Consider the following 25,279-nt stretch of genomic DNA (forward strand, 5'->3'; position numbering starts at 1 on the left):
AGAAAATATTTAAATTGATCAGTCTGCATCGTTTCTGTTGGTAATACCATTGTTAGGTTAAATCGCCATTGTTCATGCTTTGTTTGTAAAAGGATCCTCAATAACTCTCATTATGCACGTACGTAGATTTTAAACGACACTTTGAATATATAGCAAATCTCAATTTCCGTTTTAAGTTAATATCTAACGCGATAACATTATCGTAAAAAGTCACCAACCCAACATTATTTCGCCCATTACACTGGGGAACAGAGGGTGCACTTAGTTGTACTGTAACATCTTTCAGATGTCCACCACTCCTCAAATAGACATATAGACGGAACAATGAGTTGTGTATCAATCTTAGTCCCTTAGATAGAAGTTGAAATTCCCTCCAACTGGGATATTGGAGGATCAACATACCTGACATTCACTAGTTTTTCCTAGGGCGGTACAAGGAGAACACTGCGTTGTACACGAACACATCTGCACAAAAGAATCATCGGATCTAGATCAAATCTAGAAGGTTTCGCATATTATCCAAATTATACACCAAACATTGTGATTTTTAGTGTTAATAGCAAAACGAAACAAGCCAGATACAAAATCAAATAAAACCGTAACAACACAAAAAACAAACAAAAAAACGAACAAGTAAAAAAACAACCCTGATCATTGTTTCTATCTAACACTGTTTATAGCTGTTTTACTTTCAATTCTAAATCAAAGAATTTGCTCCTAGATATTATGAAGATGCATTAACCTTTGATTGGTATTGGGTACATTTTGATGAAGACGTTGTCACTAGTAGGAATAGGTTAGTCTCGTTGACGGGGCGAATCCAGTAGTTTTGACAATCATCGGTAGTGGTTGATGTGTAGGCTTGATTCTTTAGTTTGTGAGCTAACACGAGCTGACCACTTTCCAGATCCTGACACCAATCTGCCTTTATAAACACATTAATCATTTTGCATTATTAATAACTTGTTTCGAATGATGTAAGGTAACACATTGTTTCCATTTCTAGATTCTTACATCAATCGGCTTTTACGATAGATAACAAATATATCAGTGAGTATTTATTTTTGACATCTTATTTCTTTTGTAAGTGGGTACGTATATCAAACAACAGCATTTACATACAATACGGAAATTGTACATTTCATTAAGCATAACATGAGAGGTATAGAAAATAAATACACCACAGCCTGGTCATATCATGACTAAAATGGACCTTAAAAACCCCTCAAAAAACAACACTTTAAAAGACCATCCTCTGCTTGAAGTGAACACAATCGATCTTTACAAATTGGCAAACAGTTGCGGCTTAATAATCCACGTGACGATTTCGTGTCTTCGATCATGAACTTTTCTATTTTCAGAAAAACATCGCTGCACCCTACATCCGGTGCTTACACGTCACAGTTGATTCAAAATCATAGGCATAACCCGAATTTCACGATTTCCGTGATACATCTCGAACGCTAATGAGCGAACTTATTACAACAAATGACTTAAGCAGGAAGCAGTCGATGGATACTTTGAGCAAGTTAATTACAGCTTGCCATCATAATACTATTCGGGAAATATAATATTTCCTTTTACTATGTTATTGTCGATGTGTTTAATTATATTCATTAATGTACTGTGTGTTCAGCGCCAGTAGATCATTCAGAACCCCAACCCATCTGTGAAAAGGTATGGCTTTTTCCGTCAATTTCGGTTTTATCCCATTTTAAGACCCCAATATATGTGTTGCAATCTTGGCCAACAAGAGTCACTGATGCAAAGATTAATTGAAAAATACAGTTTACTCTAATCGTACATTCGTTCAATACAAAGTCCATATTTGTTTCTAAATCTACTAAATAATAGATATGGAATGTTCGACAAACCTACATATTGAGGATCCCAGGCATATTTTTTTTTACATACGGACATGATTCCGAAGAAGGTCCAGAGGCTTGTCATATTGCACTGTACATTTCCACTGTAAACCGGAACTTAATTAGCACAGCCCGCAGCATGAAGCATGGGCTGGGTTTATTTGTTAGACGATCATATTAGAAGGCGTGATGCGACAGTGTGAACGTTTCAGCTTTTCAATACGTGTAAACAGTGTATCAAAGAAGACACGTGCTAATCGACTGAATGTTGGTCCACATAAAGTTTCTATGATTTAAGTAATAGTCAGTAGTAGATAACATAAAGGTCGTCCCACTTTTCCTCAAGACATACACAACATTATTAAAACGATGTACATGGTGACAACAATAAATGGCGTACAGCGAATAAAGACGATGTACATGGTGACAACAATAAATGGCGTACAGCGAATAAAGACGATGCTTAAAGATGTAACCCTAATCGGTCACCATAGTGAAATCAAAATGGACCCCGATGAAACAATAAGGTTGCAATGCCTGTACCGCATAAATCATCCGACTTCAACACTCCTGCCAAATTCAGGAAACTATGTTCTTTGCAAACGACCTAAACAATCGGAAAACATTCCTTAAATAAATAAACCGACATTGAAACGCCGTAGTCAAAACCACACTTGAACACAACGACAGTTAAATTGTTCAAATGTAGAGCGAATTTTTGGGAGAAAGCCGTGTATACGTAACTTATTGGTCGATATAAAACTTCCTTCTAGAATATTCTGATAATTATATACAGACGCTTGAATAGAAAATCAACTGTAGGATATATGCTCCGTAATCAGGTCTGGCTAGGATGTCACGATTTAGGAAATGTAGGAACTCAATCAGTATAACTGTAAGCGCCTGGGTATTCCGATATTGTCATATACAATTATCTAGTCCTTGATATGTAAAAGTCGGTAAACACACTTTACACCGCCACGGAATTCCGATATGAAGCATGCATTTTAGTATTTGCATAATGCCCAGATAAAACCGCAAAAATGACCTGTAAATGAAGTAGATATTTGAAAAATTAATAAAAAAAAACATTCCAAGTTTATGATTGCTGCCAAAAAGATAAAAAAAAAACCACTTTGGTATATGGAAGATTTTTAAAGATTTATAGCTACAGCATTCAACGAAAAAAAGTGGTAATTCATGGAACTAAACTTCCCAGCTATAAACTGCAATAATGACGTAAAATCATTCTTTTAAGGAGTGTGAACACCCAACTAGGATTCTGACACTGCATAAATTGAACGGTACTGAAGGGGCTTGACTAGAAGAGGGTCTTCTAGGGAAGGGGATGGGGTGGAGTAGGGGGGTACGCAGATATAAATTGCCACAAGAGTAAAATGACTTTCCCATTAAGCGGCTACTGCAGGAGCAAAACGATTCAGATGGTATTCTAGGCGTTAACATACCTATATATACACTTCGTGGAGGGTACAATGACTTGGAAATGAAGTGGTTATTCTAGGGGAACAAAGCACTGTAAGGCACATACGTTTATCATTCCTACCAAGTTTCATTTAAATCGGCCAAGTTGAATTTGACTTTAAGTTTGAAATAGTTTTTCAAAATGGCGGCCATGGCGGCCATATTGGATTTCTGATTGACCCGAAAAATAACAACACTTTGTCAGGACCTAGAGTTGATCATTCCTACCAAGATTCAGTTAAATCGACCCAGAAGAACTTGACTTCATGTTTGAAATAGTTTTTTAAAATGGCAGCCTTGGCGGCCATATTGGATTTCTGATCGACTCGAAAAATAACAGCACTTGGTCAGGGAGTTGTAAGTAACATTCCCATGAAGTATAAATGAAATCCCGTCGACAAATTTTCAGCTTAAGTTGAAAATGTAAAATGTTAACGGACGACGCAAGACGATGGACGACGGACGAAGACGGATAGCAATAGGTCACTTGAGCTTAAGATCAGGTGACGTAAAAATGCAATGAAAGTTTACCTCTAATAGTCCAATTCGTAGTAATGAGCTGGCTACCTCAGGTAGTATCTGGGTAACATGTTGATTAGTTGGTTGAAATGTTTCTCCATACATAACATACCTGGTAGACAAAGGGACAACATAAGTGTGCATCAATAAGTCAGAGACGTTAGGAACTTTAGCGTGTATAGACAAACCAGATAAGTGCTATTTCATCTTGACATATATCGTTAGTGTTTTAGAGGTACGTATAGGTAACCGAGATTGACCCCTCTACAGTTCTTGAACAATGAAACAAGCGTAGGTGTTATCTAATTTAACGATGATAGTCCAGTGTATTGAAACTTTGTGACATTGCAAAATGAATCGTTTACCATACCAGGTGGTAACAAGATATTAGCTAAGAAAACATAATATACGGAAGAGTCATTCAGTATACGTTCCAGAGGAACAAACAACTAGCAGTTTAGAATTAAACTTCATTTGTAGAGGAAAAACCATAGTCAAAATTGTTTTAACGCGACTGTAAAATATATATATTCAAAGCAATATGTGTTTATTATGATGTGGGAATTAACACAAACCCAAAATTCAGAATAATATTTCAAAAACATACACGTATTTATACATTTTGTCAAGCCTTTGGACATTTAAGTAACACTATTGGAAGTTATTTCTATTAAGAATGATAACCATGTACTAAGAAAAGCATGTCTGCCTTATGTACATACCCTTTGTCATTCAAAATGAAACACTGTTTGTTCTCCTTGTTACATGGTCGGAGAATGTTGAAGAACACCACGTTCATTTGCCGTGTTTCAACGTCTGCGGCCAACACCCCAGCTACACGTCCTCTGTGGTAGGATGATAGGATATACAAGTTATTTTCGTACCTTATTAAAGTAATGTATTAAACTAATGGAGGATATTCCATGTTCCCCTGAACATCAGATATATTGTCAGAGAATGGAATCATTTACCTTATATTTCGCTTTTCTTCATATGTGTCCGAACAATTATGACATAGATTGTTCATTATATTTTATTTGAATACCAGAGATAAGTCCGAGCTAGAAGAGATGTTCATATTTTCCAGTTGAATGTCTCCTTTTAGCTTTCGTATCTCTAGTGATTATTTCACGAAGGTATTTATTATAACCAGGTGACTAATTTTAAACCAATTGGTTTGATGATTTTACAACTTTCATTAGTAAAAATTACATCAAAACATTTATTGCACTTATCCATGGATCACTCAAAAACTCAAAAAAAGATCAAAAATAGTACCTGGCCTTGAAGAATGCCCGGGATAATGTAACAGTTGAATTGTTCTGCGCGAGAAACACAGTTGCGTGGGTGTATTTTATGGCTTCTTTGTACCACGTGTCAAGACGAGGGTCATACATGTCGGATAACACCGTACCAGGGTAGACCTGGAACACGCCATTGTCTGTCCCCACGTACCTGTACCACAAATATTTAATACATGTACCATATAATGCAGAATATCAGGAGATATATGTATTTACCACAGCAAAATCAACAGAAGCATCAAGTACAGACACATGCAGAATATATCAGTCTATCATTTATAAAAGTTATAAAATAACGTCAGTTATTGTTCACCGGTTTCAATGAAAAAAATGATATGTTTCGACTATAAACATAGCTTCTATTACAATATTATCACTATTTAAAAAAAAGCATGTCTGATGATGACTGTCATTGTCAAATTCACAATTACAAAATGAGCTTGTAAAGTTTCCATTGAATGGAAGGGTCTGCCCTAGTGGTGATTGATTTTTATGTAAAGTGCGCTACAGCATGTACAACTAAGGAGTGCTGCTAGTTCAAACATATATATATATTCTTGTCCCTACTGTTCATCAATGGAACTGAGTAAAGGCTCCGGAGAGACCGCACTAGACAAAAACTGTCACCATCTTTAGAACCGTTGTTGTATATTGCACATGGAAGACAAGTAACTTAACGGTCCTAATTGTCGGTCGCTTTAGTAGTGCTATTCCGTCCTCGATAACTAACAGGGTCTTTAATTGCATGACTTGATATTTCTTTTATTGCTTGAAGCGGCCATTAAAAGTTATACGGAGTGCCACGGACATTAAAACTACTGGCGTTTTAACTGCTAACGACAACGAACTTATCAAGTGCTATTTGAACCTCAGTGAACAAATTTTATTCCTTGGATTAGTGACAATGCGTCGCTGCTAAACGATTTGTTGGTGCTGATTAAAAATATTTTATTTGTAAAACCAAAATATCACTAGGTCAATTAAGGTTAATTTATTACAGTACGTGTGATCCGAATCATTGTAACGCATCACTGTCCTCAGTGTTAGGTTAAGTATTTTCTAACGTCCTTTCAACAGCTGTGATGATTTCAGAACGGCCTCCCCTGTGTGAAAGATGCATGCGTGTAGTCTATGCGTGTGTGGTTTAGGAGGCTGCGATATGTTCGTGTTTGTCTTCTTGTGATAGCGCGGAACTGATGCCGACTTTATAGTGCTATCTCACTGACATACCACGCCTAAGTCATCCATCACATAATTCCGCCTGGTCACATTATACTGACAACGGGTCAACCAGTTGTTGCCCTTCCCTTAAATGTGAAACTTTAAGCAGGGAATAACCGTTTTGGTTTAGTTTAGTTTAGTTTTGTTTAACGTCCTATCAACAGTTATGGTAATTTCGTGTTTGTCTCATTGTGATAGCGCGGAACTGATGCCGACTTTATAGTGCTACCTCACTAAAACATACTGCCGAAGACACCCAGCAGGACACCCCACACAGTCACATTATACTGACAACGATCGAACCAGTCGTCCACCCCTATATTGCTGAGCCTTAAGCAGGTGTAAAAACTATCACTTTTACAGACTCTGGTATGTCTCGGCCAGAGGACAGAACCCAAAGCTTTCATCACAGGGCCGAACGCTCAACTAAAGGCCAGAAGTTAGGCATTGTCAAGGGAGACATAAGGAAGAAAACAGTTGTTTAGGAAAAGAGAAAAGATAATATCCCAAATTTAGTAGCTTTTTCGATCATGCTATGGAGGCAGCAGGTACATTTCTCACGCCCTACCTGCAGGAAATAACAACTACCATTTTTAAGGATTTTGGTATGTCCCGGTCTGGGGACAGATCCCTTTGCCTATCTCACCTTGGCGAACGCTCAACATTCGAGCCAAAAGTGAGGTGTTGCCAAGCAAAATGTTAGGAAACATCTGATTATTTCTAGAATATTCATGCAAGGGAAGACAATTTGACAAAAGGAAATATATCGCACGCAACAACACTATGAACAAAATAGGCGTTAAGAAAATTTATAGCGTTTCAAATATTGTGAAGAGTGTTTAAAGTGATTACTAAGATTCAACTACGGAAAAAATTATATGCAGATGCCCCATTATTGTTTTGTCAAATTCATCAAATAAAAGCAATATTTAATTGGCTATATATGAATAAGTCATAAATGATATTTTTGATAATCATAATGACACATTAACATAATAACAACACTTGAAAAAAATGGTATATAAACATGATGATTGTTGAATTAATGGTACGTAATTTACGTAATAGCTCAATAGCTGGAAGCAATGTAACACTTTTTGATTACGATACAATAACAGGATACACAATAATTCGATAAGATAATAATTCAATAGTTGTATACAAAATAATACGTAATGGTAACGATATAATAATTCGATGCAATATAATATTGTTACGTATTGATACAATAACATGATACAAAACCTGAGGCCCAGAGGGCCTGTATCGCTCACTTAGATATCTAAGCAATTATGGCAAAATATTCTCCAAATGGGATCCAAGGTAATATGTAGCATACACGTATCTGTATTAGATTTTCAATGCCCAGCACTTGTATGTATGGTTATGGGGTGGGGATCTCAATTGTTTCCAAGCTGTGACTCAGAAACTAGGTACCTAGGGTTGTGACCAGACCCCAGGATCAATTATAATATCATGACTGCATTCGTCTCTTTATGCCCAACAATTGTATATATAGTTTTGGTGTGGGGATCTAAACCATTTCAAAGTTATGACCCAGGGATTAAGTCTCCAAGGTGGGGCAGACCCCAAGGCCATCCTGGAAGCATATGTCCATTCATCTCTTTATACTCAGAAAATGTATATAATATGGTTATAGGGTTGGGATTTCAACTGTTTCCAAGCTGTGACTAAGAAACTAGGTCCGTTGGGGTTCAGTCAGGCCCCAGGGTCTATTCTAATATCATGACTGCATTTGTCTCTTTATGCCCAGCATTTGTATACATTGGGGATCTCAACCGTTTTAAAGTTATGACCGAGAGACTATGTCACTAAAGGTGGGGCTAAACACTACGGCCACCCTGGAAGCAAATGTGCATTCTTCTCTTTATGCTCAGCAATTGCATATATAGTTATACAGTGGGGATATCAACCAAGTAATACACTTTTTTACCCCACTCCTTAGCCCGGGGGGTCAGCCCCACCATTTGTACAATTTTGAATCCCTGCCTCCCATGAATGCTTTTGATCAAATATGATTGATATCCAGTGCATAATTCTACAGCAGAAGTTGTTTATAGCGATATAGCAAAATTGCCGCCTTTTGGCCACGTCCCTCAGCACCCTGAGGACTCAGCCCCACCATTTGTACAATTTTAATTAACCACTAACTCAGGAATGCTTCCAGTCAAATATGAATGATATCCATCAACTTAGTTCCAGAGAGGAAGTCGCTTAAAGCAATATAGCCACAGAACCCTTTTTTGTCCCCGCCCTGTCAGCCCAACGATTTGTACAATGTTGAATCCCCACCACCTAGGGATGCTGCCAATCAAATATGATCGAAATACATCACTCAGTTCCAGATAAGAAGTCGCATAAAGCAATATAGCCAAATTGCCCCCTTTTGGCCCCGCCCCTCAGCCCCCTGGGGGTCAGCCCCACCAGTTGTACAATTTTTAATCCCTGCCTCCCATGAATGCTTTTGATCAAATATGATTGATATCCAGTGCATAGGTCTACAGAAGAAGTTGTTTGTAGCAATATATTCTAATTGCCCCCTTTAGGTCCTGTTCCTCAGCCCCCTGGCGGGTCAGCGCAACTATTTGTACAATTTTGAATCCCCACCCCCTGGGGATGCTTCAAGTCAAATTTAGTTAAATTCCAAACAGTGGTTAAGAAGAAGAAGTCGTTTTAAGCAATTGTTGACGTACAGACGACAAACGACGGACGGACGGCGGACGCCACGGTATAACATAAGCTCACATTGGTCCTTCGGACCAGGTGAGCTCATATAATAATACGTTAACGTTATAACACCATAGCGAGGTACAATGCAATATCTTAACACAACGTTATGATAATTTGAAAAAAATGTATAACAATTTTACGTAATGATGCAATGACTCGATATGAAGTAGAGATTTAAATTAAAGATAAAACAGCCAAATACAACGTGATTATGTACCGTTACATTGACAAAAACATACAATAATTTGATGATTTAATGATCATTTGGCATAATGGTACATTACAGTTTTTGTAACTACCAATTGCAAAGTAAACGTTAGTCCTGTTTTTACTGACATCAATCATAGTTTTAGGGTATGCATTTTGTAATTTATTTCTTCCAAGAGCTAATACAGTAACTATGCTATGAAAATAAGTATCACAACAAACTGTGTACATAAACTTACCTCCATGAAACATCACTTGAATCCGTTCTTTGTTTTGTCAAGTATAAATCAATTGCTGTTCCGATGGATACCCCTATAACAAAGCCGATGTTTGAATTTGATCAACATCATGTTATTTCAAATTTCAAATAGACAGCTGGGGCGTGGGTATTATAGTTTTCAGTTAACCTTTGCATTTAGACGTGACCTTTCAAACCAAAGAGTCAAAGTTCATTTTTTTAGTCAATGTACCTATTACATGACTGAAAGGGACGGCTCACTACTAAACTGTGTTTGTGAACTTCCCCTTTCTTGATAGTTACTTCAGGTTTTACCTATCGAAGAAATTAACATGTCGTATTCGACTCGATATTCCCAGATTTGCATCAGATACCAATTTGTTGGTGATAGTTGTCGAATGTTGACGGAAACACTTACACCAACATAATTTTAGATTCAATTTTAAACGAATATTGGAAGGTTTGGTTGTCGCTTTCAAAATAATGGTAGGAAAGGATCTATTCCCTTGTGCAATATGAATTTCGACATGCCAAGTCTGACATATTATGTCTTTTCTCCCTTTATTAAAGGGTCTTCGTGTTCATATCATCATTATTTGCTCATCGATTTTTGAGTTCGAATACAGCTGGAATAACACTCCGAAGTTCTCTTAGTACGTTTCTGCCACGGTTAAATTTATAATCATGAGTATTTGTTTCTTATTTTGGTTTAATGTTTTAACTGTCATTAATGCAATTAATTCCGTATGCAGTTGGCACTGAGACACTACACGAACAAGAAGGGTGTTGAGGAATGTCGGAGGTCTGTCTGTCGATCCCATTGTCCCTCAATATCTCGACCCTTTGCATACCTTCAGTAGGTTAAAAGTTACATGCACGCGACAGAAAATCGACAAATGATAGAAACAAGTGCTACTTACCAAATTGTACAGCAAAATCGGTTATATTGTCGAATAGCCCTTCATCTATTTGAGATAGATTTTGAACAGGTCCAAAACTATGGATGTGACCTGCTACTACATCTGATGAAAACTAACGAATAATAGAAAAAAATACTGTATCAACACATAAAAATAAATCGATACTAGAAGTTGATAAAAATATAAGTCAAAAGGAAACGAACCAAGCACGTGAACAGTGATCTAAGACAGAGAAGTAAGTTTTTCCTCATTTTGTTCATTATGAAATATTGTAAGAAAATATCAGGGGATGATGGCAGCTGTAATCTTTCTTCATCTGAAGCCAGACAAGGAAACACAAGATAATAAAATGTACGTAAGCATATCAAATAATAATATCGACATTTGCTAACTATTTTAATATATTTACGTATTGTAAACATGTTGTTTTGCCGCTGTTTTATATCTTATACTTTGAATCTAGGCGGTATTAACCTGTGTTTCAAATTGGATGGGATATTATTTGCATGGTATTGATAAATGTCAATGTGCTGAAAACGACATGAAATTTTATTGCACAGTTTTGTAGATTACCAATAATAAGCGAAATGTCATCTCGCGTTCTCAATGCTGCACTACGATTGACTGAGTTTGTCGTCGAAACTATACATACTAGTTGTAAATATTGATTCTTAACAGATGTATTCATGGTCCATGATATGTATGTGGAAAGGGCAAACTTTTAAGTTTAGCAGTAAAACCTGTCTGTTTTGCAGTTTCAATAGGTGACATAAGCAACGTAAGATAATAGCAGAGAGAAAACAATTAACAGGGAACATAAAATCATAAGAGAAGAAACAAAGGGGGGAATACACTAAAGACGATGAACGTATTTCACAAAGAGGTGACTGCACCTTTAGTACTTAGTCATAGATACAGTATGTCAGTGATGATTGTCACTGCATGTACAGATGTTTCGTCTTTCTGGGACTCATCGGTGACCCTAGGGGCCAAAAGGTCGGAAATCTAAATTGTCATAATTACTGTTGAGTTGAAACAAAGGGACAGGTTCGCAAAACTTATAAAAAAAAATGAATTAAAACATTAGAGGAGTACTGTTTGATTTCAAATAAAATAAATTGTGAATGGTATATATTATGATTAAAAGTCATAAATCAATATCTGGATGAACGCCAACATTCTTAAACTTAATCAGGAAAAGACGGAACTGATCGTCTTTTCCCCAAAGTGTCAGCAAACAATGGCTCTCCAGCTCAAGGTTGGTGCAAGAACTATTGAGACTGTTCCAGCTGTTAAAAACCTAGGGGTATACTTTGAAAGTTCTCTGAACATGGAGAAACAAGTGAACGCTATTGCCAAATTCTGTTACTACCAGATCAGGAACATCGGCTGTATTCGGCAGTTTCTAACTGCAGATGCATGCAAGATTTTGGTGCATTCACTTGTTACCTCTCGGTTGGATTATGGTAACGCCCTGCTCTGTGGTATATCTGACAAACTAACTAGTCGTCTGCAGAGGGTCCAGAACACTGCAGCACGGCTAGTTACTCGTACTCGAAAGAGAGAGCACATCACACCTGCGCTTTATTCGTTGCACTGGTTACCTGTACGATACAGGTCGCAGTGCAAAATTCTGGTATACACATACAAGGCACTGAATGGAACAGCTCCTCAGTACCTACAGGAGCTTGTTACCCTGTATCAGCCGTCAAGATCACTGCGGTCGGAGTCGGAATCTTTGTTGTGTGTCCCAAAATTTCGTACAATGACCTACGGGAACAGATTCTTTGGGAGGGTTTCGGCTACGTTGTGGAATAGCTTACCATCTGCTATAAGGAAGTAAAATACCCTGGCCAAGTTCAAGAGGGACATAAAAACTCACCTCTTCACGTCTGCATTTTAGAATCTTTGCAAAGACGTCATGCAAATACCACCATTTTATTTGTTCAATTATGTGCAAATTGCTTGCTTAAATGTATGAAAGTGATTGCAAGCCTTTGTTGTTTGTTTTCACAATTATAACCATTACTATTATCCATATGTTGTAAAGCGCCTTAGCGTAATTTTACAAATTATATAGGGCGCTATATAAATGTTGTATATTATCATTATTATCATTATAAAATGAAAAGGAATGTTCCGAGAGGCCACTGACAAATGATATCAGTATGTAACGTAAATGTAGGTGAAACCATAGATTTGTAACAAAGGAAAAGCCAACAAACTCAGTACAGGGAAAAATGTAGGAAGTATTGAAAGAATAATGTAGCCCAGAGGAAAAAATAAAACTTAGGAGAAATAAAACCGATAGCATAAGAAAAAATGTATAATCAAGTATCATAAAAAACAAGTACAGAAAAACCAGACAACTAAGGCAAACAGCTTAAATAAGTAGGAAAACAATTTGAATAAGTTACATGACATTGTCATCAAGCAACACAGGAACAATTAGTATAGCAAAGAAAAGGCCAAATCGCAATAAGATTCAAAATCGATACAGAAATTCAGTAATTCAGTATTACATATATTAATTAGGGTTGATTGGATTCGTAAATGTAAGCTTCTATTTTATTTAAAAGCTCACCCATGTAACTGTCTCGTTGTTTAGCACTGGGATTCCTTCAAGAATGCATACGTTGGTGTCTCCGGTTTTCATTTTCTCGTATACCGTATTTTGCAGTGTAACCTTTTCGTTTAAACCGAGAGTTGAAGTCTGAAAAAGTAGCATATCTCTGATTAACAATTTGCTTTAAAACACACACACTCTCTCTCTCTACATCTCTGACTTTTCTCTAAATCTCTGAATCTCTGTGTTTCGGTCACAAGGAGATCGACAGAAATAAAAGGTATTACTTACATTCTTGAATGTTTCCATATCCTCTTTTTCACATTTCTTCAAAATCGCCACAAAACTGTCCTCAAACCCGTTGACAGGTGTGTAGTAGAAGGTGGCTAAACAGTCTTTGGTGTCGACACCCTTGAAACAATTACGCAGAAAATATATCCACCTATATCAGATAGTCAATTTAATTTCCAATTCGATGAAAACAAGTAATTATGATGTTCCATTTCGGTTTTACATATGACGATTATGTGTTGTCTTTAAATAACAAGACATGTTATGACCAATGCGATTGTATATACCCTCTTAAACTAGAAAGATATATAAAATCGTGAGCTCTCTCGTTATTAATATTTCCATTCCTGCTTCCAAAGCCTGTTGATAACGCATTCAAGAGTTCGCTCCGAATAGCATGATTTCCATTACAGACGTTTTTTGAAGAAAACAAACTTGCAACACCACGTTTCAAGAGTTGCAGGTTGGTCGCTATCATAATCTTATAGGGATATATTATATTTCGTAGTGCAACACAGGGGTTGGTGTGTTGTTTTGATTATTAGTAGATCGGGTTGAATGATCGTTACTGTCATGGCTTTCCATTTTAGAACTTGACCTATATTTATATTTGAGTTTTGATAAGACTTTGTTATTCAGTCAGTGTATACTCTATTTCTAAATTGTACTCTGTGTACCGTAAAACTTCTGCTATGTTTATCTTTAAACTAGTAAAGTATATGTTGAACAATGTATATTAAGGGTTGTACTGTCTTTCTCTGTTTACTCGATACTATTACTGGATTAGATATTACAGCATCCTATGCCTCGATCCGGTCAATGCACTTAGAGTGTTCTTTTATTGTCCTAAAGTGTAATACGATCTTGGTTAATGAATCCTGTATCTAGTATGTCCCCTCCGTTTATTTACATGTACGTTTTTGTATTTATCTGGGCATCGAATGTGATCAAAATGATGGTACATAAGTGTATTATTATATGATTAAACTACTATATATATATATTGTAAATAGAGTGTAGTTATTGCAACTTGTGCTTAAAGTGTACTTGGGTACTCTGTGTATTCCCTGTATTTTGATACATACGTGTACATTGTATCAGTTGTGTGCAAACAGATGAAATGACCAGATTTTACATAAATTATTGACAAAATGTAAATATGGATACATACTCGAGTTGACTGCCACCCTTTAATGCCATTTGTTATGTTATACACGGCTTCATCGGTTAGTGTAGGTTCAAGATCCTGGATGTGGAACAACCGGGAATCCTCCCTGTAATGGGGCCGTCTGAGCAATGGATGCCAAACAAGTATACCTAACGGAAGAAACAAAGATATTTCAAGTAAATAATACAGGTATACTTAACAAAGGAAACAGAAATATCTCTATAAACATAACAAGTACAGTCAAACCTGTATTAAGAGGCCACCCATGGGACCGGCAGAAGTTGGCCGCTGAAGGCAGGTGGCTGCTTAAACCAGGCTCACCCGAAAATCACAACCAAGTTTTCATACACCCACGAGTTATAATGACATTTTCCCGGCAATATAGTCTGCTATGTTATTTTGAATTTTTCTCCCTTCATCAACAGGGGTACGATTTGATACTTGAATATCAATGCATAATCAATAAAATGCAACGGCTTTGATGATTAATTTCTTGAAATGATGAATTTATTTTTGTTTGGCTACACACGTGTTTCAAATACGTTTTGCGCTAGCAGACAACCACCAGTACTGAAATCTACATGTAGATCTACTTTTAATGAAAATATGCATTGCGATGTATTCTGATCTGTGAGGTTCAAATCATTTTCTAATCAAATGATATATCAGTATTTAGTTAATTCATAACTTATAAATAAATCACTCAATAAGTCTAGAATGTTGCAAGAATCTTTGAGCTTTCAACTTGGCGTAACAGTTTATTCACAGCACCCATGCGCCGTATGGAAAGGTTAACACTCATGTCCTGATCTTGCACAGCTATTACAAACCAAATAAATTTATTAAAGAAATAAATCAGGACATAGTAATGAAAGGAAAATCTTATTCAGCGTCTGCGCTGTGACATTTATCCTTTTGACATGATGTGTGTTTCGTTGATATAGAAATCGTGACTGGCAGATCGGAAGCAGATCTGTTTTCCGTATGCAATGTGATAGCGGCAAGTATGTTTATCACATGACATATTAAGCCTGAGTACCTTTGGATACAGTATGTAAAGATACCACAACAAATACTATGCTTGTTTTGAAAATCACAAGCTGATTGAGTACACAAGGTGGGATTAATTGTTTTGTTTGTAAAGCATTGTTGATGGGTCGGTACAAAATGTAGGACCTGCCTCAATTTGCAAGCTGAGAATTGCTGTGTAAACAACTTGTCAATTCAACGTGTCAAACCTTATCTATGTTTTTTAATTACACATTGTAATTAGCTTTGCTCTATTGAGATGTGTTCTTGTTAATATATTGTGATCTTTTTGACTTCAATTTCTGGACAAAGTGACCGCTGAATACAGGTAGAGATAACGTCTCGGGCCGGAGTTTTGTGACCGCTGGCCGCATTAGACATGTGGCTGCTTATTTCAGGTTCATTATATATATTTTTTTATATTGGGCGGACCACAGACTGACCACATAAGGGAGGTGGCTGCTTATTTCAGATGACCGCTCACGCAGGTTTGACTGTATATCTAACTGAGGAAACGGAAATATCTCGATAAATATTACAAGTATACCTAACGGAGGAATCAGTGATATCTCAATAAATAACACAAGTAAACATAATGGCGGAAACATACATATCTCAATACACAATTTTCCAATCATGTGTTTTGCAATGAAACTTCGCCCGTTAAAAAATACTCGCTGCTTTTGTGTATGAACAAAATAAATCAGACTTAACATATAACGATGCCAATAAATTTTCTAGAGGGGAAACAGTTTAATGATTCAATTCTTCTAATAAATCGCAGATAATAATGTAGGTCATTCTATAAACCTTGCTCGTTTAAAACATGCTTATACAAGTAACAATTATGTTAGTTTTGCTCGAATAAGCACTTTTCCTACATTGATTATGTATAGGTCTAATTGACATGATGTGATAAGAATGCCTAGGTGATAACAAATGGATCATTATTTTTAGAAGGTTTACCTCCAATGCCCGACACAAACACATAGCTGTCATGTTGACCAGCATTGTACTGGCGTACATCATACAGTAAAGCCGCCAACGACAAATCTAAGGCGACCACGCCTACAAATCCACCATCGTCATCTGACACGGGTAGTCCGAGTGTCACCACGTGACCTGAACAAAAAGGATGTCATGCAATGTATATTGTTTAAATTATTACCCAATCAACGAGGGGATGTGTGACATGACGAAAGAACGAACGAACTAATCATTGATCGAACGAATTATATAATCGGTTGACGGGGATGAGAATGAATCAATGAATCAATGAATTAATGAATGAATGAATGAATGAAAACAACAGCAATTTAAAAAAACGACAAATATGCAAATTAATATGCAAGAGATAAGCAATTGGGAGAAACAAACATACATATAGCAAAAGATAAAATATGATTGCTATGTTTGTCGTTTGGATAAACGAAATAAGAAAGAAGAAGAGATGCTACCTGATTGTTACAATGAAAAATTGCTCGGCCCTCTATATAATTACCTAATGCCTGTTTTACGTAGGGAAGACTGATGGTAGGGGTTGTACGCTTCACCATAGGCAAATGTGTGTAATATCTTCCGAGGATGGTGCTCAGGTGTTGTCCGTTAGCATCCGGAATAAAGGTGATATAACCTGGAGGACCAACAGGTGTGTCTGGGAAATCCTTGTCATAAAGAACAATACCATGTCAGAGGTCAGGTAATCAGCTGGTCTGACAACACCTAATTTGTATTGAATGTAAGTTTTATTCAATTACAGCTGCTTGCCTTTTAATTTAATTCTGAAATTGTTAACCCTCGTATGTCTATCAATAAATACTACATCTTGAAGGGTTTCTCGCTATAGTGTTGATTTATGATTGTATGTAGTGAGAAATGTTCACAGGTGTGTTGTGGTGATGCTGGTTTTACTAGAATGTGTTTCCTTAACTGAATGTGTCGTTGATGTGGACATTTTTGCGGTGTGGAATTATTTGCTTTTTTCGCGTTGAGTGAAATAGCGCGAAAACATCCACACTTATATATTTTTTTACGTTAGGGCAGTGAATAGACGGATATCAATGAACTAAGTTTAATTCAAAGATTGTTTTTGGAACAGTTCATACGTGCAACTATTCATCATATAGATCAATCATTTGTACTGATATCTGAACAAGGATATATAAATCTTACCGGCCATTGCAGTACATCAGGCGAACTACCAGGAGGGGTTAGCAGCTTATTGTTCTGGTCAGCAAGTTTCATCAAAGTTTGAATATTAAGATTAGCGTGTTTTCCGTTGAACATTTCCCATCCCAATGCATACAGAAACACATGAACACTGTTGTTCTGAAAAAAAAAAGAAACGAAACAATATGACAAAACGTTCATTGGATTGGTTGATTTTGTTTTGTTTAACGTCCTATTAAGGTAATTTAAGGACGTGCCTCCATTTGTATTGTGTATGCGTGCAAACGTACCGGATTTAGGGTATGTTGGTGTATTTACCTCCTTGTGATAGCGTGGATCTGGTGCCAACTTTATAGTGTGTTCTCACTGAAAAATCATACCGAAGGCACCGAGCAAAGCATTCCGCCCGGTCATATCATACATGTACTGACAACGGGTGAACCAATTGTTGCCATTATTCTTAATGCTGAATGTTAAGCAGGGAATGACTATCATTTTTAATAACTTTGGTATGTACCGGCCTTGGGACAGAACCCATTGCCTTCCTCACCTGGGCGAACGCTCAACATTAAAGCTTGTGTGTATGTGTGCAGGTGGCAGTGTCCGCTGGTATAGTTGCCACCTTGTGATAGCGCGGATCTTATGCCGTCTTAGAGTTTTATCTCACTAAAATACCGTACCGATAGCACCCAGCACAGTATTCCACATGACAAATAACTCACCGATAATACATTACTTAAGTATTAACAGCTTTTCATCTTTAATTTACCATTCTTTGATAACAGAAACCGGAAATATGGGATAGATACACTGGAGTATATATATCACATATGGTATAGTGGTGTAAACGACTCTACCGTCTATTTAAATTGTGTATTAAGTAAACATGCACATCCCTTTCCCTTTATATACATAGTCAATTTAATAAACAGGTAAAACTACTTATCGAAACCACAGGTAATTTGAGTATTAATGCTACATCATCTAAGTGTAAACACAATGCACCATCACACTCCTGTGTATGTATACATTGCTTGTTATAATATACATATTGTACAAACTACCTGTTATAACTGTAAATGTGTTTCAAATGTGATCTTTCATATGTACCTGATAAATGTCAATGATAAATGTTACTCCTTATTATATTGATAAATGTTAGTGAAAATATACGGAACCATCGCGCTTTGCCCATCCATGATGGCCTGTAGCAGTTTCTTATGTGGTGGGTTCTCGGTGGGGATTCCATCTGTCAGCAATAGGATGATATCTTCAGAGTCCTCAAATTGTGTCTGAAGAATAAAGTACATGGCAAATCTACATGTTAAATGAACTAATATGAAACCAATACACATCTTACGTACTGATAACCTTTGAAGATTTTCGAGTCTCACTTGTCAAGCCAGGTCTAATCCTGATAGGCAGATATTTCTTTGCAATCACAACCAGTTTCATGTCTTCGTCACTGCGACAGCTATCTGTCTAACATAATACTCTGTCTACCTCAGTAATCTGTCTGCCTCAAAAGTTTGTCTAATTCAGTATTATGCCTGTCTCTTTTATCCGTCTAATTCAGTATTTTGTCCGTCTCATCTATCTATCTATCTGAATATTCCGTCATGTTTACTGATTACGGCTGGTTTTTTGAGATTTTACGATATTAAAATCTGACTATCATAATAATATATCTGTCAACCATGATACAACACTCACGTATACTTTTATAAACATCTATCGTATCACACGTTGGTGCAAGTTTGCCTTTATCAATATTGAAAAATGAAAGAAAGAATTATAAATACCGGGGTCTTTAGTTTGGTTGCAGACAGCAATTTGAACGCTTCAGTGAACGCCTCCTTGAAGTATGTGTTATCTGTGAATAATAATAATCGAATTATAACAGGGCTGATTATTTTGGGGATATCATTTCAAATGTTTTCTGCTTTAGACTACTTCCGTATCGTTACAGAGGTTACGAAAATGCCACCTGAAGCCAAAACAAACATACACTTTTACTACACAGTTAATACACAGTGAATAGATATGTATCCCCTTTTAGCAAACTCCAAACCCTTTGAAAATTAAATCAAGTTTTATTGAGAATAAAAAACATGGGGGATATTGTACAGTTGTGTGACCGCCCAACGAACCAAAATACCCTGCGCACATCGTGCATACATCGTTCACACACCGTCCGCACATCGTCCACACAACTGTGAGATTTAGCAATCGTTCGCCCAGTTGTGCGCTTCTCTCCGCACAACTGTGCGATTAGGTACAATTTGTTGATCAATATTACGGAATGAAAAAATTACGGAAGGCTCGTATGCAATAACGTACACTGTATTTATTATTGTAATTTCTCATCACAATAATTAAGAGTATGTTCAATTTTACAATGCATGTAAGACAGTATTACAATGACAGTTATACTGTCAGGAATTAATGGATTTGGCTCTTAGCTAGGTAGCAGAACAGGTAAATAACAATTTGATGAGTGACCGGAGTTTTACCTGGCCTGTGCCTGACGGGTAGAGCTGATATGTGATACCGTATACCGTTATGAAAACACAACTGGACGTTTAGTATTTGTTATTTGCATTAGTTTTAATCTAAAGCTCCCCTTCACCTGGTTTTCACACCTTGGCGAGTTACGTAAGTGCCCCGGGCGGAGGAAAACTACGGTCCAGGAACAAAGTGGCTATGTTGCCGAGACTGTGTTGTAAGTTTACATGTGTCGATTCTAAATTTAAGAAAGTATAGAAAGAAAGACAAGTTTGTAGATGAAGTTAGGATATGGAAACATACTAAAAAATCAAGTTTATGTGTTAAAACACTAAACCGTATATATTGTTTAGCCATTCCTCAATTTACACCAACCACGATTGTTATCGCACAACGTTCGTCGATCGTCCGCACAAATGTGCGCAAGCGATGATCCTCCAACTTTTTTATCGTTCGCACTTCGTGCACACATCGTTCACACACCATGCATACATCGTGCGCACACCGCACATCGTCTAACGTTGTGCGACCCCACAACTGTACATGCACGTCACAGATGCATGAGTACTTAAGACACATGAGTGTCCCCTTGAATTCAAGATCGCTACTTCAGAATGAATGTGAAAATCTGTAATATATGCGATTATGGAAGTTATTGTGAAGGAGGTTTCTATTTTGAATCCCTTCATCTCCAAGAGACGAACAAATTGCAAACAACATCTGGCATATCGTTGGATTGTCACTCGATCAGGTCATTAAAAATACCAGATACAAAATGTACTTAAATCCCTTTGCGGAACCTTTGTGAACTTGGCCTTGAATCGATATCACAAGTGACAGAATGAATTATGCTGAAAAGTTAGTTAAGCTTACATCATGTGTCAAAGAGTTGATCTGGTTTGTTAAAATAAACAGATTTAATATTGTCCCTATGAAAAATTGATTGGTCGACAATGTTGTTATTTGTTAAAACATATTACAATAGAATATTAGTGTTCTTATATGCATAATTATAATTGATGGATTATTTGTTTTAAATGAGACCTCCACTACCGTTGTATCACATCAATTTCAACACGATATTTTACCTGTTACCCTATTAAATATTTAACACATCTTACCTGTTAGAAAATGAACTATTTTACAATGTATCTTGCCTGTAAGTCAATACATTTTGTAAAATATTTTTGACTGAAAGCCATTAATTTAATTAACACGATGTTTTACATGCTTGTCAATAAACTATTTAATCAAATATTTACCTGTTTGACAATTAATTATTTAATAAAATGTTTAACCTGTTAGTCAATGAATTATTTGAAAGATGTTGCACAATGTTGCTGTTAGACATTGATCTCCTTAACAAGATATTTAGCCAAAAACTATTTATATATATTTTTATGTTTACCTGCTAGCCTTGACAAGACAAACAGACTTATAAAGTCGATTCGACCCCCCCCCCCCGCGTAAATACAAAGTCAAAAGTTCAGAAAAAGCCGATGGAATTACTTACGACGTAAAGCACTCATACTGAATGTGTAATGTGTAAGATAATCAGTTGTTAAGTTCAGTAATCCATTGCCTGAACATTGTATAACATACTCAGGTTGTGGTAGAATAGACTCATTGAAACAGTGAACAGGTACATTGTACCCAGTTCAGAAATTAATCAAAATCTACATGTGTCTAATCCGACAAAATGTGCGTGGCGTAAGTACAGTAATCTGATCAGACGCGTGCTTGATGGAAGCAGTTATTAACAACGTTTTACACTGTGTGTTCCGGAAAACTCGTATTTCAGTTGAGTAACTCTTTATGAAACAGTCGAAAACGAGTTTATCCTACTTTACTATCAATATCTGTGGATCTATGGATCCTGCATTTATCTCATAACATCATGATTCAAATGACAAACATTAATTTGCAATAAGGTAGACAGACTTACAAGATCCATGTTTAAGAAACATTACAACTTCATAAACACAATTTCATTAAAAAAAAAATAATAAATAATAATAAACATTATTATCAAGACAGGTCCTTGGTGATGCAGTAACAGATGAAGCTTTCACATATGGTGACTTATTTCAGACCCCCCCCCCCCCCCCCCCCCCCCCCCAACACACACGCACACACAAATATTGCACACAAATATTGTAAGCTTCAAGCAGACCTTATTTATAATTATTAATATGCATTTGAAACAGTGCACAAAGCTGTTTTGACAAGAGATTAAAGACACGGTAAATGTAATTGTTGATGCCAAAACATTCACTTCATGTCAAATCGTGCGCCCGACACTCGACTCGGTACTCACTGACGTTTCTAGTACCAACAGAAACCCAGTTACGTGACCAATGTTATATCAAATATGTAAACATTACTTTGAACGACGATCTTTTCGATGAAATCCTTGAGAAGGGCCTTGTTGTGTCCGCTTGCTTTACCCATGTGTGTCCCAAGACAGCTTGGCGGGCTCCTAGTGTGGTCACCAAACGACAAAACGCCTACCTGATGCAGATTGACAAAAAAACATTTAAGGTTTGCTAGAATTGTTTTGTTTATCTAGTGATACCAACGTTGTATAACCTCTCCAATGTCCATGTTTCCAGTTTATATAATATTAGAAGCCAGGTTTTAATGACCTTACGCTTGACAAAAAGGCAGAGCGCCATTTCGAATGGGTAACCCAACGCAATTCTCCCATATGCTGCTATTACCTGGTAAGACAACGAACGAAAATAAGATTAATTGTGTAGTCTTTTAGTATAATAAACTTTATTTATTTTATAACAATTACGAAACAAGTTATTTCAACTTATATCAATCACTCTTGTTGGCCCGGATGTTAGTGAGCGGGTGTGCTATTGTGGGAGGGAACCGGAGTACCCGGAGAAAACCCACGTGATCGGGCAGGTGACCCCATTCCTTTGGATACTGTACCAGTAATTTTATTATATATTAGTTTGAATAAAGTACGCAGTAGTAATATGGAGAATATGTTTGATCGGAACTATGATGCATACCAGCAGATTGAATTTATGCATTTCAATCTATATACATTGAAAAGAACAATAATAATTTCATTTTATCGTCCTTTGTGCTTCAAACTATATATAACATCCTGTTTAACCGAATGGCGCAACGGCAAATTTCGCAGAAGAAAATCGTTCTTTTGATGGTTACAGATGCCTTGAGACGGCGGATGTCAATCGGAAATCACTCGAGAATAATGGACGTGAAATGATTCTTACTGTTTCTGAATTCATGTATAACAACATTTTGTGTTTGTAGATTTAATAAATGATCTAAGAAAAATGTAAATTGTACATTTATCAGCGTTCATTGCGGGGTAAGATTATCTTGTATAACCATAGGAACAAACATATCGGCGTTGCTAATATGGTAAGTTTGTCATGCCATGATACAAAACAATCGGAGTTTGGTTTCAAAGTGGGTCATCCGTGTGCAAATATACACATATAAAATATTAACGTAAGAATCAATCGCACTTTAACAAACACATATGAAGTTCAGGGTTTATCACCACATTTAAATTCATCAATGCGACCTTCGATTAATTATTAATAGTTGCTTTCTTTGATACTTGTAGACAACAGATGCCATGTGGGGCAGACTTTGATATGTCGCCGTGGTTGATACAGTGTAAGGAAGATTTTAATGTGTCGCCGTGGTTTATATGGTGAGGGACAGACATTAATATGTCACCGTGGTTTATACAGTGTAAGGCAGACTTTGATATGTCGCCGTGGTTTATATGGTGTGGGACAGACTTTAATATGTCACCGTGGTTTTTATGGTGTGGGACAGACTTTAATATGTCGCCGTGGTTTATATACAGTGTTGGGCATACTTTAATGTGTCGCCGTGGTTTATATGGTGAGGGACAGACTTTAATATGTCGCCGTGGTTTATACAGTGTAGGGAAGACTATGATATGTCGCCGTGGTTTATATACAGTGTGGGGTAGACTTTGATATGTCGCCGTGATTTATACAGTGTGGGGTAGACTTTAATATGTCGCCGTGATTTATACAGTGCAGGGAAGACTTTGATATGCCGCCGTGGTTTAAACAGTGTAGGGAAGACTTTGATATGTCGCCGTGGTTTATACAGTGTAGGGAAGACTTTGATATGTCGCCGTGGTTTATATAGTGTAGGGAAGACTTTGATATGTCGCCGTGGTTTATACAGTGTTGGGCATACTTTAATGTGTCGCCGTGGTTTATATGGTGAGGGACAGACTTTAATATGTCGCCGTGGTTTATACAGTGTAGGGAAGACTATGATATGTCGCCGTGGTTTATATACAGTGTGGGGTAGACTTTGATATGTCGCCGTGATTTATACAGTGTGGGGTAGACTTTAATATGTCGCCGTGATTTATACAGTGCAGGGAAGACTTTGATATGCCGCCGTGGTTTAAACAGTGTAGGGAAGACTTTGATATGTCGCCGTGGTTTATACAGTGTAGGGAAGACTTTGATATGTCGCCGTGGTTTATATAGTGTGGTTTATATACAGTGCTGGGCATACTTTGATATGTCGCCGTGATATACACAGTGTAGGAAAGACTTTGATATGTCGCCCTGATTTATACACAGTATGGGGTAGACTTTGATATGTCGCCGTGATTTATAAACAGTGTAGGGCAGACTTAGATATGTTGCCGTGATTTATATACAGTGTGGTGTAGACTTTGATATGTTGCCGTGGTTTCTATACTTTCTGGTGCAGACTTTAAAATGTCGCATTGGTTAATATAATGTTTTGAACAAACTTTAATATGTTGCCGTGATTTATATACAGTGTAGGGCAGACTTTGATATGTCGCCGTGGTTTATATAAAGTTTTGAACAAACTTTAATATGATGGCGTGCTTTATATACAGTGTAGGACAGACAGTGATATGTCGCCGTGGTTTATATAGTGTTGGGCAGACTTTGATATGTTGCCGTGGTATATATAGTGTGGTTTATATACAATGTCGGACAAACTTTAATATGTCGACGTGATTTATATA

At 36.9% G+C, this 25,279-nt stretch overlaps 1 protein-coding gene across 1 annotated transcript in view; it reads right to left on the reverse strand.

Annotated features, from left to right (window-relative positions):
• Nucleotides 1-946, reverse strand: part of LOC110449814 — a 44,223-nt gene extending 43,277 nt beyond the window's left edge. The window contains exons 1-2 of the mRNA XM_021496915.1: nucleotides 743-946; nucleotides 403-465 (exon numbers count right to left, since the gene is read on the reverse strand). Of these exons, the coding sequence (XP_021352590.1) occupies nucleotides 403-465; nucleotides 743-946 (267 nt within the window). The remainder of the gene's footprint in view (nucleotides 1-402; nucleotides 466-742) is intronic.
• Nucleotides 947-25,279: the final 24,333 nt, after the last annotated feature.

This window comes from Mizuhopecten yessoensis, unplaced genomic scaffold, assembly GCF_002113885.1.
Source record: "Mizuhopecten yessoensis strain PY_sf001 unplaced genomic scaffold, ASM211388v2 scaffold481, whole genome shotgun sequence".
NCBI classification, from domain to species: domain Eukaryota; kingdom Metazoa; phylum Mollusca; class Bivalvia; order Pectinida; family Pectinidae; genus Mizuhopecten; species Mizuhopecten yessoensis.